The sequence below is a fragment of the Rhinolophus hipposideros genome (assembly GCF_964194185.1).
Source record: "Rhinolophus hipposideros genome assembly, chromosome: 9".
In the NCBI taxonomy this organism is placed as follows: Eukaryota; Metazoa; Chordata; class Mammalia; order Chiroptera; family Rhinolophidae; genus Rhinolophus; species Rhinolophus hipposideros.
In genome coordinates, this window is record NC_138055.1 from 41,202,831 (window position 1) to 41,225,051 (window position 22,221).

Consider the following 22,221-nt stretch of genomic DNA (forward strand, 5'->3'; position numbering starts at 1 on the left):
AATCTATCAATCTTGTTTTCACTATTTTTCTTAAAAATTATGCACATGAGGAAATCACTACAGAAAGAATTATAACCACAAAGATTCCACAAATAGTACAAATCATAGAAATAACAAACTTAGTACCAGAATTGTACCCAAGACACATATTACCAACATATCTCATGTGGCCTGAAATCCCAACTATCTGAAAAACTCATACTTTAAACAAATAAATATAAATCTTATTTAATTTCTGCCTACAAATATTCCCAAATATACATAATTTCACAAATATTCCCAAATATACAAATTACAAATTTTCCCAAATTTACATAATGAAAAAATGTGGGCATTCACTCAATTTTTTTTTTTTTAGGACTATCTTTATTTTTTCTTTTCCTCTGTTGGTTGCCTCGTCTTTTCCCTCTCTTATCCTTCCCCCTTCCATTATTTTAATTCTTCACACAACTTAGTATATATTCTTTCTTATTTTTCTCTGTGCTTGTACAGACACACATATACTCACACATTTAAAGGGTTTCCTTAAATGATACCATTCTACACTCTTTCTACACCTCATTCAATATGGAACTCTTTAAAGCGTCAAGTATAGTTTTAATTCTCCTTTAATGGCTATATATGTCACAGTGTGAATGATTTAGTCATTCCCCCTTGATAAGCATTCCACTGTTTCTAGGATATGTTAACATATGAGTATTTCTGTGTATATATCTGTGTATGTACACAAAATTATTATGGGAATATGATTATTTATTGATAGTATTATTTAATTCTTCTATGTTCTTCTATGTTCTACTAAATCTGTAGAATTCTTAGTTTATAATACTTGTATTTTGAAAGTTTTCTTTTCATCTGTACTAGTTTTTGCTAGTTTATGTGCATTACTGTTTTAAAATGAAAAATTTCAAAGATACAGAAAAATAAAATAGAATGATATAAATTCATGTATCCAAAACCTAGAATTTTAAAATTTTACTATTTTATCATAATGTATCAGATATCCTCCTTAAAACACAAAGCATTTCAGATAAAATAAAGCATACTCAGACTTACTATCTTTATCTCCCTTTGCAGAGGCAACTACTACCCTGAAGTTTTTAAAAGTTTCTGTCCGTGATTTTATACTTTTAATAATAAAGCAAATCCATAAGTAACATAGAACACTGTTTTCTATATTTATAAAATGTAGTGTATTATCAAGTTTCTATCATGACTGAATTTGTCAATTGCTCATGTAATTATGATAATTTTTCTTTTTATAAGATTATGGACTTCGTTGCATATTCATGTTATTATATCTTCTTGTGGAATATTCTTATTATCATTAAGCAGTGTCCCTGTCTACCAATATTAATGTTTGTCACTTGAGATTTTATTCAGTCTGGTTTTAAAATTGCTCCACCATCTTTCTTTAGCTTCTTTTGTTAATATGTTTGCAAGATTCATCTGCAGGCACGCAGATAGCTATAGTTTGTTCATTTTTATTTTCAGTTGGTTTATGCCCATTTTCACTACTGCATAATATTCCATTGTTTTAACAATTTATCTATTCTACTGTTGATGTACAGTTGGGCAGTTTGTAATTTTTTACTATTCTGAATGTTAATATGAATGCTGTTGGACACGTCTTTGTGCACATGTACCTGTGTTTCAATTGAGTATATATCTAGGAGTATATATACTGGCTCATAAGGTATGCTAATATAGGGTATACAAATATTAGCTTAATACCAAACAGTTTTCCAAAGTGGTTATACTAACTCACAATCTAACCATCAGTCAGCTAGAGTTCTTGGAATTCACATCCTTTTCAAAACTTGGCATTGTCACTCTTTCTAATTTTAGCCAATTTAGTGAGTGTATAGTAGTAATGCAATGTGGCTTTAAATTACAATCCCTAATTATTAATTCATTTGAACACATTTTCATCTTATTTTTCCAAAAATTACAAAATGCTTTATTTTCATTCATTATTTACTTGTGAACCACAGAGCATGGGGCTCATAAAAGAAACACTGATATTGAGTATGAGGGAACATAGGACTGGTTGAAGTCCCCTTAATTTTCCTTTATTTAAAATTTATTTTATTTTTCAATTACAGTTGACATTCAATATTATTTTATATTAGTTTTAGGCGTACAGCACATGGTTAGACATTATATAATTTACGAAGAGAATCCCCCCAATTAATCTAGTACCCACCTGGCACTATACATAGTTATTAAAATATTGTTGACTGCATTCCCTATGTTCTGCTTTACATCTCCACGATAATTTTCTAACTACCAATTTGTATTTCTTAACCCCTTCACCTTTTTCACCCAACCCTTCAACACCGCTCCCATCTGGCAGCCATCAGTTTGTTCTCTGTATCTATGAGTCTGTTTCTGTTTTGTTTGTTCATTTTTGTTTTTTGGATTCCGCATATAAATGAGATCATACAGTATTTGTCTTTCACTGTGAGTTTTTTCACTTAGCATAATACTCTCTAGGTCTATCCATATTGCAGCAAATGGTAAGATTTCATTATTTCTATAGCTGAGTAATATTCCATTGTATATATGTACCAAAATTTCTTTATCCAATTGTTTATTGATGGGCACATAGATTGCTTCCATATCTTGGCTATTGTAAATAATGCTGCAATGAACACGGGGGTGCATATATCTTTTTTTTTTTTTAAGATTTTATTGGGGGAGGGGAACAGGATTTTATTGGGGGAAGAGTGTGTACTTCCAGAACTTTTTTCCAAGTCAAGTTGTTGCCCTTTCAATCTTAGTTGTGGAGGGTGCAGCTCAGCTCCAGGTCCAGTTGCCATTGCTAGTTGCAGGGGGTGCAGCCCACCATCCCTTGAGGGAGTCGAACCAGCAACCTTGTGGTTGAGAGCCCATGCTCCAACCAACTGAGCCATATAGGAGCTCAGTGGCAGTTCAGCTCAAGGTGCTGTGTTCAATCTTAGTTGCAGGGGGCGCTGCCCACCATCCCTTGCGGGACTCGAGGAATTGAACTGGCAACCTTGTGGTTGAGAGCCTGTGCTCTAATCAACTGAGCCATCTGGAAGCTCAGCAGCAGCTTAGCTCAAGGTGCCATGTTCAATCTTAGTTGCAGAGGTCAGAGCCCATCATCCCTTGCAGGACTCGCGGAGTTGAATGGGCAACCTTGTGGTTGAGAGCCCAGTGGCCCATGTAGGAATCAAACTGGCAGCCTTTGGAGTTAGGAGCATCGAATCGAGCTCTAACTGCCTGAGCCACCGGGCCGGCCCCTGCATATATCTTTTTGAATTAGTTTTGGATTTCTTTGGATAAATACCCAAAAGTGGAACTGCTGGGTCATAGGTATTCTACTTTATATTTGAATTGTTTCCACTTTGGGGCTGTCATGGATACTGCTGCTATAAACATTCATGTACAAGTTTTGGAGTGGACATATGCTTTCATTTCTCCTGGGAACATATCTAGGAGTTCAACTGCTGGGTCACATAAGCTGCTGGGTCATAGGGTACCTGTATGTATAAACTTTTGAGGAATTGCCAAATCGTTTTCCAAAGTGCCCCATTTTATATCCTGCCAGCAGGGTATAAGGTTTCCAATTTCTCATTCTTTCCAACACTGAATATTATTTGTCTTTTTGATTATAGCCATCCTAGTGGCTATGAAGTAGTATCTCATGGTTTTGATTTGCATTTCACTAATGGTTAATGATATTGAGCATCTTTGCATGTGTTTGTTGGCCATTTGTGTATCTTCTTTACAGAACTGTCTAATTAGATCCTTTTCTCATTTTTAAGTTGCGTTTTGCTAGTTAATGGATTCTGTTGACTTTTTTTCTTTCAGCACTTTGAATATGTCATCCCACTGCTTTTTGCCTTCATTGTTTCTGGTAAGAAGTCCACTATCAAGCTTATTGGGGTTCCCTTATACATGTGTAGTTTTCCTTTTGCTGCTTTCAGATTTTTTTTTTTCTTGGCCTTTGGCTTCCGCATTTTTACTATATTTCTATGTATGGATCATTTTCTGTTTATCTTACAAATTCATTGAGTTGATTTCATTTCATTGAGTTTCTTGGATGTGTTGATTAATGTTGCTCATTAAATCTGGCTTTTAGCTATTATTTCTTTAAAAAAGTTTTCTCTTCCTTTCTCTCTCCTTTCATTCTGGTACTCCCAATACATGTATGTTGACATATTTAATGGTGTCCCATACTTGTCTGAGGTTCTGTTCCCTTTTCTTTATTTCATTTTCTTTCTGTTCCTTAAATGGCATACTCTCTATTGATTTATCTTCAAGTTCATTAATTCTTTCTTCTGCCAGTTCAAATCTACTGTTGAGTCCCTTTTGACAATTTTATTTCAGTTATTGTGCGTTTTCAATTTCTGTTTGGTTCTTTTTTATTTTATTTTATTTTTTAATTAGTTTATCAGGGTGACAATTGTTAGTAAAGTTACATAGATTTCAGGTGTACAATTCTGTAATACATCATCTATATGTCACATTGTGTATTCGGTTCTTTTTTAGATATATAATTTCTATCACTTTCCATTTGGTTCTTCTTTATTTATAATTTCTATCTTTATTGATATTCTCTATTTGATGAGACATTGTCATACCTTCCCTTACTTCTTTTATTTTTCTTTTTAAAAATTAAGGTGAGGGGGCTGGCCTGGTGGCTCAGGTGGTTGGAGCCCCATGCTCCAAACACTGAGTTCGCTGGTTTGATTCTCACATGGGCCAGTGTGGGAATAGCTAAGATTGTGAACAATGGCTCTCCCTGGAGCTGGGCTACCATGAGCAGCCGGAAGTTGGCATAAGCTGTTGTGAGCTGCCACAGGCTTCTGTGCTGCTGTGGACTACTGTGTGCCGCCAGGAATGGCCGGTGGCCAGCGTTAAGTGGCTGGCAGTCAGTGTGAGTGGCTAGCAGCCAGCGAGAGCTGCCATAAGCTGCTGTGAGCAGCCGACTGATGAATGGCAACCGACTGCCTCAGCTGGGGGGAGTGCAAAGCTCACAATACCAGCATGGGCCAGGGAGTTGTGTCCTACACAACTAGACTGAGAAACAACAGATTGAATCGGAGTGGGGGTGGGGGGAGGTGGAAAAAGGGATAAATATTAAGGTGAAATTCAGATAGTATAAAATTAATCATTTAAAGTGTAGAATTCAAAGGCATTTTGTGCATTCACAATGTATTTGTGCATGTACAATCACAATACAGGTGATTGTACAACCATCACCTGTATGCAGCTTGAAAACATTAACTCAATTAAAAAACTGTACCAATTAAGGTGTCAATCCCCATTCTTCCCAGTGGTACCTGGTAACTACCAATTTGCTTTCTGTTGCTATGGATTTATCTACTTCAGATATTTCATATAAATAAATTCATACAATATGTGGCCCTTTGTGTCTGGCTTCTTCCACTTAGCATAGTTTCCAAGGTTCATCCATGTTGTAGCATGTATTGGTACTTCATTCCTTTTTAGGGCTGAATAACATTTCATTGTATGGAAATGCCATGTCTTGTTTATTGATTCATTGGCGATGAACATTTTATTTGTTTCCATCTTTTGACTACTGTGAACAGTGAAGCTATGAACATTTGTGTACAAATATTTATTTGAGTACCTAGTTTCAATTCTGTTAGGTATACACTTAGGAGTGGAACTGCTCAGTAATATAGTAATTCTATGTTTAACTTTTTGAGGAACTGCCAAACTATTTTCACCTTTACTTCTTTAAGTGTAGTTTTCTTTAGTTCTCTGAACACCTTCATAATAGTTTGTATGAAGTTCAACATCTGGGTCCTCTCAAAGACAGTTTCTGTGGTCTGTTTGTTTCCCCTTGTGTATGGGTCATACTTTTTCTTTGTTTATCTTGCAATTTTTAAAAAACTGTTTAAATAATATAATGTAGTAACTCTGGATACAGATTCCCCCCAGACTTGTGGTTGTGTACTTGCTTATTTGTTTAGTGACATGGCAGGACTATTTTAATGAAGTTTATTTCCCTCACTGTATGAAACCACTGATGTTGCTCCTTAGTGGGCACAAGCATTGTCACCCTGCAGTGACAGTGGTTTTAGTAGGGCTCTTTTTGACTATCTCTTTGATTATTTTGTTAAGCCTCTATTGCAGGGGTGTCCAAACTTTTTTCAACGTTTTTTTACCAAGGGCCATATGCGGTAAAATACACAAACAGCTGGACCACTCACTCAAGGTGAAGTACGAGGTGAAGTACGTATTGCCTCACCTGGTTTATTTAAGTAAACTAAATATATTTTTGGAATTTGCTGCAGGCCAATTAACAATGGATTGCGGACTGCTGGCTGCAGTTTTGACACCCCTGCTCTATTGGTATCACACCTCGTTGTTAGCATTCACCCATTGCAGATTGACTGCTCTAATATTTTCAACAATGCCTGGGAATACATTGCTCCACAATGTCATCCAGTTCACTTTGGACTCCTTTGTGGTATTAGTTTCTAAGGTTTGTTCTGACCTCAAGACTCTTCTTAAATGTATCTTTCCTGGTTTTCTCTAGTAAACTTGCTAGCTTATGTTTAGCTTATGTCTTACATGAAGCAATAAACCTTTTTGTAATTAATACCAAAATCTCCATTGATTTTGAGAGTGCCCTTAGGCTTTAACTTTACCAACCCTCTGTTTCAAATAAAGTCAGTTTCTTGAGAGCTGTGGTATTCTTTGTTTTGCAGCTTGCTCCCTCACTGTGGAAAATATCTCCAAGCCACAATTTCAGAGCTGAAAGCAGGGATAATGATATGCTTCTCTCTGAGGGACACTCCTGATTTAGGAGTAGGATGTTGAGCAGTAGCCTCTAGTCTTCTGGGCTTGCCTCTTCTAGGACAGAACCTCTACCCATGAATGAGCTGGCATGAGGGAGATTGAGACCCCAATATTCTCAGCATAATATGCTGAAATAGAGCCTCTGCCACATGTAGAGAGGTAATAGGGAATATGTAACTAGCTTCCTAGCCTACCTCTGTCCCCTGAGGATCCCAATAGAAACAAAATAGAATCCCAAGAAAGGAAAGGGATCCCAGTAGAAACAAAATAGAATCCCAAGAAAGGAAAGGGAAAACCACCAGCTTTAAAGATTTAATAGCTGCCAGAGTATTCAGACAAGCCTTTCTCAAGTATAAGCATACCTCGGAGATACTGCAGGTTTAGGTCCAAACCACCACAGTAGAGCAAATACTGCAATAAAGTGAATGACATGAAATTTGTTGGTTTCCCAATGCATATAAATGTTTACACTATATTCTAGTTTATTAAGTGTGTAATAGCATTATGTCTAAAAATATACATACTTGTATTTTAATATGCAAATAATTTATTGTTAAAAAATGCTAACCATCATTTGAGCCTTCTGCAAATTGTAATGTTTTTGCTGCTGGAGGGTTTTACCTTGATGTTGATAGCTGCTGAATGATGTTGATAGCTGCTGAAGGTTGGAGTGGTGGTGGAAATTTCTTAAAATAAGAAAACAATGAAGTCTGCCACATTGATTGACTCTTCCTTTCATGAACAATTTCTCTGTAGCATGTGATGCTTTTCATAACATTTACCATTGTAGAACTTCTTTTAAAATTGGAGTCAATCCTCTCAAACTCTGCCACTGCTTTATCAACTACGTTTATATAATATACTAAATCCTTCATTGTCATTTCAACAATCTTCACAGCATATTCACCAGAAGTCAATTCCATCTCAAGAAACTACTTTCTTTGCTCACCCATAAGAAGCATCTCCTCACCTATTAAAGTTTTATCATGAGAGTACAGAAATTTCAGTCACATCTTCAGGCTCCACTTTTAACTCTAGTTCTCTTGCTACTTCCTCCACTATAGTCTTGAATCCTCAAAGTCATCCATAAGGGCTGGAATCAACCATAGGGAAGAATCCAAACTCCTGTTAATGTTGATATTTTGACTACTTCCTATGAATCATGAATGTTCTTAATAGTATCTACAATGGTGAATTCTTTCCAGAAGGTTTTCAATTTACTTTGCTCAGATCCATCACTATAACCCACCAATCTACACCTCTAGCTGCCACCACGGCAGCTATTGCCTTACAAAATGTATTTCTTAAATAATAAGACTTGAGAGTTGAAATCAGTTCTTGATCCATGCACTGCAGAATGGATATTGTATTCGCAGGCATGAAAACCACATTATTTTTTTTAATTTTTTTTTTAACAACATTAACCTTGTTGTGAATCTCCATCAGAGCTTTTAGGTGACCATGTACATTGTCAATGAGCAGCAATATTTTGAAAGGAATCTTTTTTTTCTGAGCAGTAGGTCTCAACAGTGGACTATTCAGTAAACCACACTGTAAACAGACGTGTTGTCATCCAGGCTTTGCGGTTCTATTTAGAGAGCACAGGCAGAGTAAAATGAGCATAATTCTTAAGAGCCCTAGGATTTTTGGAATGGTAAATGAGCATTGGCTTCAACTGGAGTTACCAGCTGCATTAGCCCCAACAAGAGAGTCAGCCTGTCCCTTGAAGTTTTGAAGCCAGATATTGACTTCTCTTTTCTAGCTATAAAAGTCCTAGATGGCATCTTCTTACAATAGAAGGCTGTTTCATCTACACTGTAAATCTGTTGTTTAGTGTAGCCACCTTCATTAATTATCTTACCTAGATCTTCTGCTGCAGCTTCTACATCTGCACTTGCTGCTTCACTTTGCACTTTTATGTTAGTGATGGCTTCTTTCCTTAAACCTCATGAACCAACCTCTGTTAATTTCAAACTTTTCTCCTACAGCTTTCTCACCAATCTTAGCCATCATAGAATTGAAGAGCATTAGGGCCTTGTTCTGGATTAGGCTTTTGGCCTAAGGGAATAATGTCGTGATTAGTTTGATCTTCTGTACAGATCAAACATAACCCAAACTTTCTCCACATCAGCAAAAAGGCCGTTTCATTTTTTTATCATTCATATGTTCCCTAGAGCAGCACTTTTCATTTCCTTTAAGAACTTTTCCTTTAGATTCACAATTTGGCTGTTTGGAGCAAGAGGCCTAGCTTTTGGTTTCTTAACTTTTAAGATGCCTTTCTCATTAAGTTTAATCATTTCCAGCTTGTTTTAAAGTGAGACATGTGACTCTTCCTTTCATTTGAACATTTAGAGGCCATTGTAGGGTTATTAAATTGCCGACCATCAATATTGTTGAGTCTCAAGGAATAAGGAGGCCCAAGGAAAGGGAGAGACACGGGGGAATGGCCAGTCAGTGGAACAGTCAGAACACACACATTTATCGATTAAGTTTGCCATCTTATATGGGTGTGGTTCATGGAGCCCCAAAACAATTACAATACTGTGTTTCCCCGAAAATAAGACCTAGCTGGACAATCAGCTCTAATGGGTTTTTTGGAGCAAAAATTAAGACCCGGTATTATACTGTATCATATTATATTATATTATACCTGGCATTGTAGTCTATTATATTACATTACATTATATTAGACTCAGTCTTATAGTAAAATAAGACCAGGTCTTATATTAATTTTTTGCTCCAAAAGACACATTAGAGCTGATTGTCCAGCTAGGTCTTATTTTCGGGGAAACATGGTGTCATACAACCCAACAATTCCACCTCTGGGCATATATCTGAAGAAAATCAAAACACTAATTCAAAAAGATACATGTACCCCTATGTTCACTGCAACATTATTTACAATAGCCAAGATATGGAAGCAACCTAGGTGTCCATCAGTAGAAGAATGGATAAAGAAGATATGGCATATATACACACAATGTAACATTAGCCATAAAAAGAATAAAATCTTGCTGCTTGCAACAACATGGATGGACCTAGAGGGTATTATGCTAAGTGAAATAAGTCAGACAGAGAAGGACAAATACTGTATGATTTCACTTATACAAGGAATCTAAAAAACAAAACAAATGAACAAACAAAACAGAAACAGACACAGTGATACAGAGAAGAAACTGATGGTTGCCAGAGGGAAAGCTTGTAAGAGGAAGGACAAAAAAGGTGAAGAGGATTGAGAGGTACAAACTTCTAGTTACAAAATAAATAAGTCACAGGGATGTAATGTACAGCATAGGGAATACAGTCAATACTATTGTAATAACTTCATACAGTGATAATTACTAAACTTATTATGGTGGTCACTTTGTAAGGTATCTAGGTGTTGAGTCACTATGTTGTACACCTGAAACAAATATGATGTTGTATGTTAACTATAATTTTTTTTAATGAACTGTTTTGTTTTATTTTTATTGGGGAATATTAAGGAACAGTGTGTTTCTCCAGGGCCCATCAGCTCCAAATCGTTGTCTTTCAGTCTATTTGTGGAGGGCGCAACTCATCTCCAAGTCCAATTGCCGTTTTCAATCTATAGTTGCAGGGGGCACAGCCCGCTATCCCATGAGGCAATTGAACTGGCAACCTTGTTGTTCAGAGGTCATGCTCTAACCAACTGAGCCAACTGGCTGCTCCTCTGGAAGCTCAGCGGCAGCTCATTGTCTTCAATCTAGTTGTGGAGGGCGCAGCTCACTGGGCCATTGTGGGAATCGAACTGGCAACCCTGTTCTTCAGATCTCCTGCTCTAAGCAACTGAGCCATCCGGCCGCCCCTCAACTATAATTTTTTTATAAAATCACAGTGGGCCTGGCTTTAGAGGGATCTTTCTTTTTTGTGGAAAAATGACCGCTTTCAGGGACACTTTAATCGTCACTCATACCACCTGAAGCAATGCCATTGGCTCAGTGGGGCCCTTGATTCACCGAGATTTCCCAAAATGTCTCAGCCTGATTCACTGATGGTCAGCTCAGTTGAAAGCTGATGGTGTTCACTGGGTGTCAGTAGCTGTCCAGCCCAAATAATAACTTTGGGAGACAGACTGCAATTATGGGCTGATCAGCCCAATGCATGAAAGAAAGCTGTTACCCTTGCCTTAGACTACTGGTCAGAAAACTATGGCCTATCAGCCAAATCTGGCCTGTTTTCTGCTTCTGTAAATAAAGTTTTCTTAGAACACAGCCATGTCCAGTTATTTATGTATTATCTATGACTGCTTTCACACTATAATGGCAGAGCTACAATAGATCATGTATAGACAATATTCTCATAAACTTCTGTGTGGGCCACTTAACCAGAACACCTGACTGCATCATCAAAGACATTCAAACTGCAAACCAGGAAAATCCATCAGATTAAAACTGCCATCCTCAGTCCATCATCTAAAGATTCAAGGTCAAATCCAGAAATTTTCTCACCTGGCTGCTCTTTAGACTCAGAAACTGAGTTTATAACTGCTCCAATTATTAATCTTTATCTTTTTTTTTGTTTCCATAGAAATGCCTCTTATTAAATACCTGATTGATTACATATAGAAGCCTAACTTAGATGGAAGCTTACCTATACTGCCTCCTGAAATAAGATATCCTTGTGTTTATCCTGTCCTAAGTAATCATGACAGTTCAATACTGTAAGGCACTAATGCAATATTGAAAGGCTTAGTTCCACCAGGCTCAGAAAGCTTTCTGTGATTCACTTCCAAAAGAAGACAATGTGCCCCACACATTAGAACCTAGAGAGTTTATTGGAAAGGATATCAACCAGAGACTTCACTTAAACGTCATTAGGAGAGAACTTAGCCTTTGCAAAATCTCTATCATTATAGCATGAATCTACAAACTATTTAGTCAGAATTATATTAGACAACCACACAGCCTTAGAACCCTAACCACCCAACCAGGAGGTGCATGTGCTGTAACTGGTAAAAAATGTTGTTTCTATGTTAATAAATCACGAACTGTTCCCCCAAATTTAACAGATCTTAAAGATCAGATACCAATCTTTCACCAAATAGGCAACACTTCTTCCACTGATTTGTTTGATTAAATTTTGGCTCCTGGGAATGTCTACTCCAGGGAATTTTTCAAGGCTGGGCTATTATTCTCCTCATAATCATCATGTTAACCTCCTTAGTGCTTTGTATCCTCTCAAAAGTTTTAAATGCCTTTCGGCAACCACTCACACATCTATCAGGATTTGACAACTTGAAACATTCACTACCCTGCCGCCCATGTCCGGGATGACCAGGTCACTACAGATAACAGTGATTACATGACCATCCATCCCAATGACTACATGGACAGTGATGGTGAGAGTAACACTATATAGGTTCACACTCTCAGCTTGCTGAATGACCAAAAGGGAATGATCTTCTAAATAAAATACAATGGAGACTACACTTGAAAATCCCCCAAGCCGACCAAACCAATTAGGCCACATACATGAGAAACTTAATCTAGCTTATTTCAGGAACAAAGCAAAATGTAACAGGTCATTTCTTGTAAATGCCTCTGATAATCATCTTAAGCAGTCTTCCTAAAACAGGATAAGGTAATCGCTTTTAACAACCCCCCTGCTGTCTGTAAACTCCCACAGTAATAAGCATCGTAAACAACTTCCTCATTCTGTTTATACGCCATCCTCTCACTGCATGCCTCTGAGCTACTTGTTTCTCCCTCAATATAATAATCCTACCAAGGAAAGCTCTTTGACATTTCTTTTGACACCAGACATCCTTCTAAGGACTCCACATGTTACACTTATTCTTCTCAACTCCGTGAGCTAGGTCCTCTTTGCTACCCTCGTTTGATAGATAAGAGCTTGTTGCTCGCCCATGGTCACCCCGCTGGAGCCGGGCAGTGCCGGCAGCTGAACCCCGCTGTCGCAACCGAAAATCCGTGCTGCCTCAAATGGATCCCAGTTACAGTAACCGGGGGGAACTCTGCTGAAGGCTTCTGACAGTCCCATCTCGAGTTTTGTTCTACCACGGCTTTCGGCGCCGGCCCCAAACACGCCACTCCCGGGAAACCCCGGCGTGTCGCGCTGTCAAGGCTGGCCGGGAATTCGTACGCCCACCCCGAGGCGCCGAGGGCGGAGGGCAGACGGGCAACCCTGCCCAGCCGCCCATTTGGGCACAACTGTCCTCAATGAAGAGACGACTAACCAGGAGCCCGGGAAGAGAAACACCAGTGGGGCCTCTACGTGGATCCGGAGGTGGGAAGGGGCGGGAGGGAAAGCAGTTAAGGTGCAGTTAAGGTGCCGGGCGGTGGAGGTGCTGGGCCTGGACGAAGAAGAGGCGGAAACAGGGTGGACTCACAGATCCAGGAGCTGACTGACCGGCCGCGGGTTGGACATCACGGCTACTCTCGGGAGCCTCTTCCGCGGTGCCTGGGCCGCGCAGGACCGGCCAGAGACCGTCCTTCAACTCCCACCCCTCACACAACGCGTAGAACCTAGGGACGACGCACGGGTTCTTCCGGTGACTGGGGCGGGGCCACGCTCGGGACTGCAGAAGCAAAGAATAAAGAATCCTTGGGGCGGAGCCTCTGAGGGCAGGGGTGGGGGGGATGATAAAATATAGAGTAGCCCTAAGCTCGCGTGAAGCACTACGGGAATTGTAGTTTTTCCACTTTGCGGGCTCCGGCTCCCGACCGTTTACTCGGAGTTCAGCCCTCGCGCCGACTAGCCAGGTACACCTGATGTCGCGCATGGCTGAGAGAGCGCTGCTCTTACTACAGGGATGCAGTTGATGCTGGGCGGTACACTTGGCGGTGCACGTTGGAGAGCCCCTTACATACAGACTCCATGACCCGCAAGACGAGCATTTTAGAGCATGCGGGAGTGACTGCCTGGCACTTTCTGTGAGTGCTTTCAATATTAACCATATTCATTTAATCCTGTGAAGTTGGAATTATTTAGCCTTGTTTTACAGATGGAGACATTGCATGCCAACAACAATAAAAAAACCTCAGAAACAATTTCATCATGGAGGTAGAGGTTTTGTGTTCACATCGGAAGGGATTCTAAATGTCCACCAAGCCCAGACCAGAGGCTTTGATTAGAAATAAGTGATAAAGAATTATTAGAGTCTTAGCCTATTCAAGTAAGAAACACAACTAGGCACTACCCATAGTGTTGAGAGAAAGAAAGGTTGAGAGTTTTTGTTAAAATTTTCAAATTATAGTTGGCATACAATACGACATTAGTTTCAGGTGTACAACATAGTGATTTGATGTTTATTTGTCTTATGATGAGATCACCACACTAAGCCTAGTAACTATGTGTCACCATGCAAAGTTATTACAATATTAAGGTGAGTTTTTATAGCAAAATTCACATTGTTGAGAATCAGTCCTGCATTCTCAGTCTTTGGATTAGTTCAAGATGGTAATCAGCCAGGTGTCAGGCGGTGTGGATGATGGATGTCAGGTGGTCTGGAGTTGTAAACATACTTTGCTAAGTTCTTCAGAGGGTTATCAAAGGGTTATCTGTAGGGTATATTTATACTGTGGATGAAAAGGGGGCCACATACTAAATCTGACAAGCTCAGGGGAGGCCCGCATGACTGACCTTACAAACCCAGAGACCAAAAGCAACCACATGGTGGTCTGAACGTAAAAATTCCTAACTAATAGAGGATCATGGTGGGTAGTCATGTCCTAGGCTTGTAGCTTCCTTGATAAAGATCAATCTTAACCTTTGAAATTGTCTCTTGTCTTTGTGCATCTAAGATAACATACCTTTGAAATGTCAGAGTAATTTTCTTTTCCAGACTCCTCGAAAGCACAACTGCGGGCACTGAAGCACCATACCACAAAATCCTCTCATTGTTAACTTGTTGCCTGCATACCATCTCTATGTGCTGTAAATGTGAATTATCCTGTACCCACCAATGTAAAAGAAGTATGTGTCTCTCCATTTTGCTCTTTATCCAGTATCAGAGATTTTCCAACTTTGCGTTCTCCCACCTCCCTAATCTAACACCAATGAACTTCATGTAAACTTATGTCTTCTCCTTTGATTCTAGTGTATAAAATAAGTTGCAAAACTGCCATTCTCTGGAGCATTTTCTCAATCTGTTGAGATTTTCTTCCCAGCAATCATCATTGGTTTGACTCAAATAAACTTTTGTAAGACTTTCTTAGGCTGGATATTCTTTCATTGAAAACAAATTATATATATATGCCATGTTTCCCCGAAAATAAGACTTAGATCAGCTCTGATGCGTCTTTTGGAGTTAAAATTAATATAAGACCTGGTCTTATTTTACTATGATATAAGACCCGGTCTGTAATGTAATGTAATGTAACATAACGTAATGTAATGTAACATAACATATAATACCGAGTCTTATATTAATTTTGGCTCCAAAAGATGCATTAGAGCTGATTGTCTGGCTAGGTTTTATTTTTCAGGGAAATAGGATATATATATTTCTTCACTCTTTCCTTACAAAGAAGGAGCACCTTTCTCCAGGTGGAATTATCTCTCCTTGGATATGTTGCAGAGTACGTGTTACTTTTTAGTGCTTTTTTATTCTTCTTGTAGATTAACTTGTTGTTCATATTATTGTTTTCCCTTTGTAAGCTCTTGAAAATTGGAACCCAGACTTGTTCCCCTCTTCAGGATGCTGTTCATTCATCAACATACATTTATCAAGCACTGAAGGAGGGCAGGGATTGTACTGGGTGCTGAGGATTTAGTGGTGAACACTTTTACCAGACAAGTAAAAGGACAATCTGAATAACTGTTAAATAATAAGATGGAGTTAGTTCTATGAGAGTATCCATGGAGGGATGGTCGGAGCAGATCAAAGAGAAAAGGATGGTCTGTTAGGAACTTCAGTTAGTTCAGGACGGCTATAGTGGAGAGTGGTAAGAGATGAGTGTAGGGCAAGGGCTGGCAAATTTTTTCTATAAAGGTCCAGATAGCAAATATTTTAGGTTTTGTATTCCATACAGGTTTAATAACGACTATGAACTTATATCTCTAAAGTAGCTATAGAGATTATAAATGGTCAGGATAGTATTCCAATAAAACTTTATTTATGGACACAGAAGTTGAATTGCATAGTTTTCAGTATCATGAAATATTCATCATTGGATTTCTTTCAACCATTTAAAAATGTAGGAACTTTAAATGGTATAAAAGCAGGCAGTGGGCTGGATTTGGCTGACTAGTGGTTTGTCCTCTCCTGATCTAAGAAGCTAAAATGGGCCTGATGGCCTGTGTTATGTAAAGCAATTCAGGCTTTGTCTGTAGGAGTTTGGGCAGAGTCAGAGCATGTTCTTTTAAGTAAGGACAGAACATACACTGGAAAGATGAGTTTTAGAAAGAACTCTAAAGCTGTTAAGTGGTTAGTGAATTGTACAGGACACAAGGTGGAGGCTCAGAGAACTGATGGGAGTCTTTTGATGATATCGTAAGCTAAAGTAATAGTAGAATGAACAGATTCAAGAGGTAATGGAGGTAGAACTGATAGTATCTAGAGATTCATTGGGAGTGGGGCAGGGGAAAGTGACTCCAGGATAAATTCTAGGCTTTGGGTGTGGAGAATTGGGTGGCATGTGATGCTGTCATTTATTGAGCTGAGAGGATTAGGTTTTTTGAAGAGAGGGGAGATTATTTAAATTTTGGACATGTGGATTTTGAAGTGCCTATGGAAAATAGACTTGGAGCTATAAATCTGGATATTGTGCTGGTTTACTTTTAAAGAAGAGGTTAAATAGCTGTGACAGTACATCCATTTACTTACAAATATAGTAATTTTGTGCAAGAATCCTCTGTTGCTCTGGGAGCCAATTAGATTTTGGAAGACCATGGAAGACCTTGACAGAACAGATAAGGACGGGATTTCATGGTCTTTCCTACCTGCTGAGTTTTGCCCAGCTTGAATGTTGCACAGCTGTCCATCTAGGTCTTCCCATTGATTGCATGATTCTTCAAGACCAGGAGAATGCAGGTCACTGCCCCAGTATTATGAAGTGTTCAGCTTTGAGTGCCTGCATTCTTCTAGATAGTCAAAAAAGTAATCACAGCTGGGGTTTTTTCTTTTAAGAAAATACCAATTACATAACAAGGTAAGTTAATAATTACATAACAAGGTAAGTCCTAGTTATTTGTAGCCAGTTATTTTAAAGGTCAAAGATGTGTAACTCCTCATGAAATCACAATTCTTAGAACTATTTTTACAGTAATTTGCTGGAAATTTTAAGGCCTCATGCAGTATATACAAACCAGCCTCTCAGATACTTAGCATAACTGTACAAGAATTTATTTTGAGTCTCTTGCCACTGATAAGATAGATATGATGTACATGTGGTTGCCTTGACATACTCATTTCATCCATTCCTCATTTTGTAACAGCCATGTGGTTTGGAGACCCACCATCTTCAGAGGTGGGTCTAGATTAAACTGATCAGTTATTGTTGCTGTGATTGATTCAAAGATTAGCAGGCCTATACCAATCAAGAAATGACCATATTTCCTCAGCCACAGTAACAGTATGGGCACATGGGCATGTGACCTGTTTGGGGTCGATCAGGAGGAAAAGTCACCTCAATGAATTTTAATTAAAAATAAATAAGTAACACAATGAAAAAAATGTGTTCACTCTCATAGGGTTATTGTGACAATTAAATGAGTTAAGGGATATAAAGTGAAAAAAAAAAGAGGAAAAGTTTTACTGACGATTTCTGGGAATGAAGTTTCCTTAAATTTATGACAATGCTTTGTGAAGCAACACACTCTCTTTTCTCAGCGTTGTCATGGTGAATGAAATTAAATAGAGGAAGACAAAGTAAGAGAATCACAGGAGAACAGCTAGGGTCCTGATTGAACTATACCTGAACACCACCCCTCCTCTCTACTATCAAATGACAAAAATCAAACAATTTAGCAATGAGTTTGATGTCCTTTATTCAAGGGAAAACAATCCTGGATTAGGGGCATACAGTACCCCACATGCAGTGGAGCACTCTTCCTGAGGGATGTTTTGGCAAGAGTGAGTTTTATAGAATGTTTGAAGCAGCAACAAAGAAACAGGGTATGATTGGCTAGGAGGGTAGAAATTTCCATATAAGGCTAACAGCTCAATCGGGGAATAAGTAAGGAGTATTTAGCTGAAGTTGATAGGCTGGGGTTGCATATCTGAGAATAAGGAAATCATTACAGATTCCTGGCAGTTGGGGATTGGATGGCTGGATAAACTACACTTCTGCTTAAGCAGAGCATTTACAGGAACATAAAGTTTATCCACGTTTTGATTTGCTGACATGGCATCCTGGGCAGGAGCAGCTCCGTCATTGGGCTTAGAAATTTACTTCAACACTTACTTTCTGTTACATTATTCAGTTAATACCCTTTGTTGTTTATTAAAATCAGCCAAGTTGAATTTTCTCTATCTCGCTATCAAAAACACCCGAACAATTATATATTCATATCATATAGATGGAAATGGAAGGAAGAGATGAGCTCGCCCAATACATGTATACAAAGCGAGAACAAGTTCCTTGGAGAAAGAGGTGATGAACAGCAATTGGCTGGCAATTGACACTGAGAAGGAGCACACAAAGAGGCAGGGAAAAAAGTAGTGGGGTGCTACAGAAGGTAAACATGATCAAAATTGTCACATGCTGTAGAGAGGTCAAGTATGATAACACTTCAAGGTGATTTAGCAACAAGAAGGTCACTGATTGTCACTGAGGTGGTGGTGGAGGATATAGCATGATTGTAATAGGAAGAATGAATGGGAAGCCAAGAAATGAACACATAAGTAGCCCAACTCTCATAATAAATACTTGTTCAAAGGAATTGCTGATTCTAGTTAGACTCTTGCTGAGAAGAAAAGTAGACGGTATAAAGACATAACTGTAATTCAAAGAAAGTAAAATGGGACAATTCAGAACCATTTTGGACCTTCTAGGTGTCAAACATGGTAAACACTTACTTCTGTGATCTCATGTAACCATCAAACAAGTATATTATGTTATAGATGAAGGTGAGAGCTTACCAAATAAAAAGGTCTGTCAGAGTCCAAAGACTTTTTACTCCTTTTGGGTGCTCAGGAGAGAGGTTTATGGTGCATCTAAGACCAGCAATATAAATTGCAGAGCCCCTTTTTAAAAAGTTATTAAGAATTTCCAGATGGTTATAGAGCATTAAACCAAGGGCGGGGTCCTGTGCAACTACACAAGTGGCCCGCCCCTGAAAATAGCTCTCGGTGCATCCAACCTCAGGACTTCCCAAGAAAATCAGTTCCAACTACTGACTTTTCAGGAGCTCTCTGTCAAAATAAATTCCGAGACAAATATGAACACAGGAACATTTTTACTAGCAGTTCAAGGGAACCAGGTTTTCAAAAATAGTGGCTCGTCAAATAGAATAAGAGGGATTTGTAGCTCAAATGATATGGCAGATATTTATAGATCAGATACGGCAATTGACAGTTCAGACTGGATAAGAACAGTATGTTCCCCTCTTTTGGTATGGAAAACAGGATGTTATTGTTTTTGTGGCTTATCTTGGGAGGCAAAGTTTTTAGGATTTCCTGTTAGTCAAGGCTTTTAGGACATTCCTGTTATTCATGGTTTATCTTGGAATGCAAGGTTATTAAGAATGGAAGTCTTTTCTGGTACATGGTAAGTGATTTGTGGACAGGACAAGGTTAAGGACAAAAGTCATTTTCTCTTTCTCACTTCTTGGTTTGCTGTGTCCACTTTATTGTAGTGTCCTCTAGCTCAGAACCTCCTCCTACCCTAGATACCATATATAGAAAACTTTATTATAGCTAGTTCCTCAGGGTAGGTTACATAAGAATAATAAGCAATATTATTTTCCTTAAATCATGCTATTTATTCCTAGTGTATGTATGTATAAAAGTATAATAATTATATTAAATGATTAAGTATAACTATATATATATCTTACAATTTTTTAATGGCAATAAATTTTTGTTCAAATCATCTTTACATGTCATATCTCAAAATATAAGAAAAGCCTATGAGTTAGGCTCTTCACTTTTAAGCCATCCTGCTTATATTTCGATTCAAAATATCAATTCCTGTTTTAATAAAGTATAACATATACATCATCACCTATTGTTAACTCCAAATCATTTCAGTTGGCTATTGTTAAAGTGTCCAGAATAAGCCTAAGGTGGAGTCACTTATGCTGACTGCCAACTGGAATTTAACTATGTTTCTATGCTCAGCTCTCTCAGAAAAGGGAAGTCCTAGGCCAAACAATCAGCACTTACTTGCTTAATACAAGTTACATGACCCTGCTCCTAGACTTTCCTTTGCTCCATATAAAGAAAGTAGCCCTGCTTAACCAATTAGCAAATGCCCAGTATACCTTCCTTCTCACTTTGTAGACATTTCTTGCCTTGTACAGCTCTTCAGAGCTCCTCTCCATCTGCTGCTAGAGTTGATGCTGCCTCACTTATGAATTGCTGAATAAAAGCCTACTAGATCAGTAAATTGTCTGTGTCTTTTGATCTTATAAATGATAACTGTGAACATTTATTGAGTGGTTAGAATAATGCCTTACACACAGTAAATATTTCACAAGTTCTAATTTACTTAATCCTTAAAGCAACCCTGATCGGTAGTTATTTTTATCATTATCACCCATTTTCCAGATGAGGAAACAGAGGCCCAAAGAGATTAAGAAACATGCCCAGTCCACGTGGCTACTCATTGTAGAGCTGGGATTTGAAACCAAGCAATATGGACGTAGAGCTGGGTTCTTAAGCATGACTATGTATATATAGTACTGTCCCTAATTTTCAAAATAAAAATGTTTGACAGTGTTCACCATATAAAATACAGCTATCAGAGATTTAAAGCTAAAAGATATCATAGCAATAATTTATTCCAACACCTTAATTTTACAGTTTGGGAAACTTTCAGAAAAGTTGACTGATTTTTCAAGATTTCTGAGCAGACAATTGGCAAAGATGGAACTAGAACCTCAGTTTGCCAATCTCTTGTCCAATATATTTTTTTAAACCTGATTTTTAGGTTATAACTCTGAAGGGGGCTGAAGATAAACAGAATAAAGATAAGCCAGATGAGCCACTACTTTATATTCTACCATGTGCCGGTTTTTTCCAAGTAGGAGTGCCCTTAATTCATGGCAATGTGAAAATAACACGTGCTCTTTTTATTTCATTTTTTTAAATATATCTATTATGATGTCTTACTCCAAACTGGAAACAATACTGCCTATGCTCGTGAATTCTTGTGTATTGTTAAAATTTTCCATTAGCTGGCCATTGATTTTATTGAGTTCTCAGCTATCATGGCTGCTAAAAAAAAATTAGTACTTTTCCTCCTACCTTCTAAGTTCTTCTAGCTAGACTAATAATCAAATTAACAGAAATTAACAGGAGAAAAATCAAATTTTAATACATGTTCGTGGTGAATTTACATAAGCATGAAAATTCCAAAGACAGTGAGAAAATATAGGGTTTATATGATATTTTGGATAAAGGAGAAAGGCGGGGAATGGGGTCTTAGATTTAGGAAGTGAGAAAAGGTGATTTACAAGTAAATAGCTGAGGAAGAGTTAAAAACACAAGGCAGGCAAATTCTTGCTAGGCAACCCAGAAACAATGGGACACAGGGTGTATCTAACTAACAGGCCCCTATCTGAAGCCCTCCTAGTTACCATATTTAATTCAAATTGGGCTATTCAGGCTAAGGGGGACATCCTAACATTTCCCTTCCTGGAGTAGGCCTTTCCATATGAATCTCTTAGGCAGGAAGTGGGCGGGTCATGTCTTATTTCTTAATAACCACCTTAAATCAATATCCCGAAATGGCAGCTTCAAGGTGGCAAAAGTTTGGTTCCCTTCACTGTAGACCTGTGTCTTTCAAGTTCCCAGGAGTTTGAGGCATACAATGTATGACTCAGGATTCAAGCAGGAGAAAGCTGGGCAAGTTCAAACAGGATACTCAAGGAGATGTTAATAAAGAGGCTGTTTACAAAGGTATGGGTGGAGTTAAGGGAAAGCAGGGGTATAATGCCATGGGTAACGCAGGAGCTCCACTCCCTCCTGGGCAGGTGAATACTAGATATGGTATGACCCAAAAGGAACAATAATGGAGCCAAAGACAGGGGGTTCATACCACTATATTCTCGATGGCAGCCCGTTGAGAGGTAGGAAGGGGGAAGCAACACTCGCCAACACCCCAACAAGGGATCCTTCTGTATCACAGCCCCAATGGTGGGGGCACAGGAGGCAACATCTATGCACCTGACATTATCCGCAATACCCACATTTGCTGGAGTAGCCACAACAGTTATATAGCATGTGGAACAAAGGTGGCTTCCAGCCAGCTAGTTATAGAAGCGCTTGCCTAGGGA

The 22,221-nt window shown here is 38.5% G+C and overlaps 1 protein-coding gene across 5 annotated transcripts in view; it reads right to left on the reverse strand.

Moving 5' to 3' along the window:
* Positions 1-13,399, reverse strand: part of AMN1 (antagonist of mitotic exit network 1 homolog) — a 50,168-nt gene extending 36,769 nt beyond the window's left edge. The window contains exons 1-2 of one of the 5 annotated variants that reach the window (XM_081059824.1): positions 13,169-13,298; positions 7,164-7,212 (exon numbers count right to left, since the gene is read on the reverse strand). Coding sequence is in view for 1 of the 5 variants with exons in the window: in XM_081059821.1 (XP_080915947.1) it covers positions 13,169-13,206 (38 nt within the window). In the remaining 4 variants the exon portion in view is untranslated. Of the gene's footprint in view, positions 1-7,163; positions 7,213-7,422; positions 7,482-13,015 lie in introns of those variants that run through there. The other 4 variants (XM_081059825.1, XM_081059821.1, XM_081059822.1 and 1 more) reach the window with 4 other exon arrangements.
* Between the last annotated feature and the right edge of the window lie 8,822 nt (positions 13,400-22,221).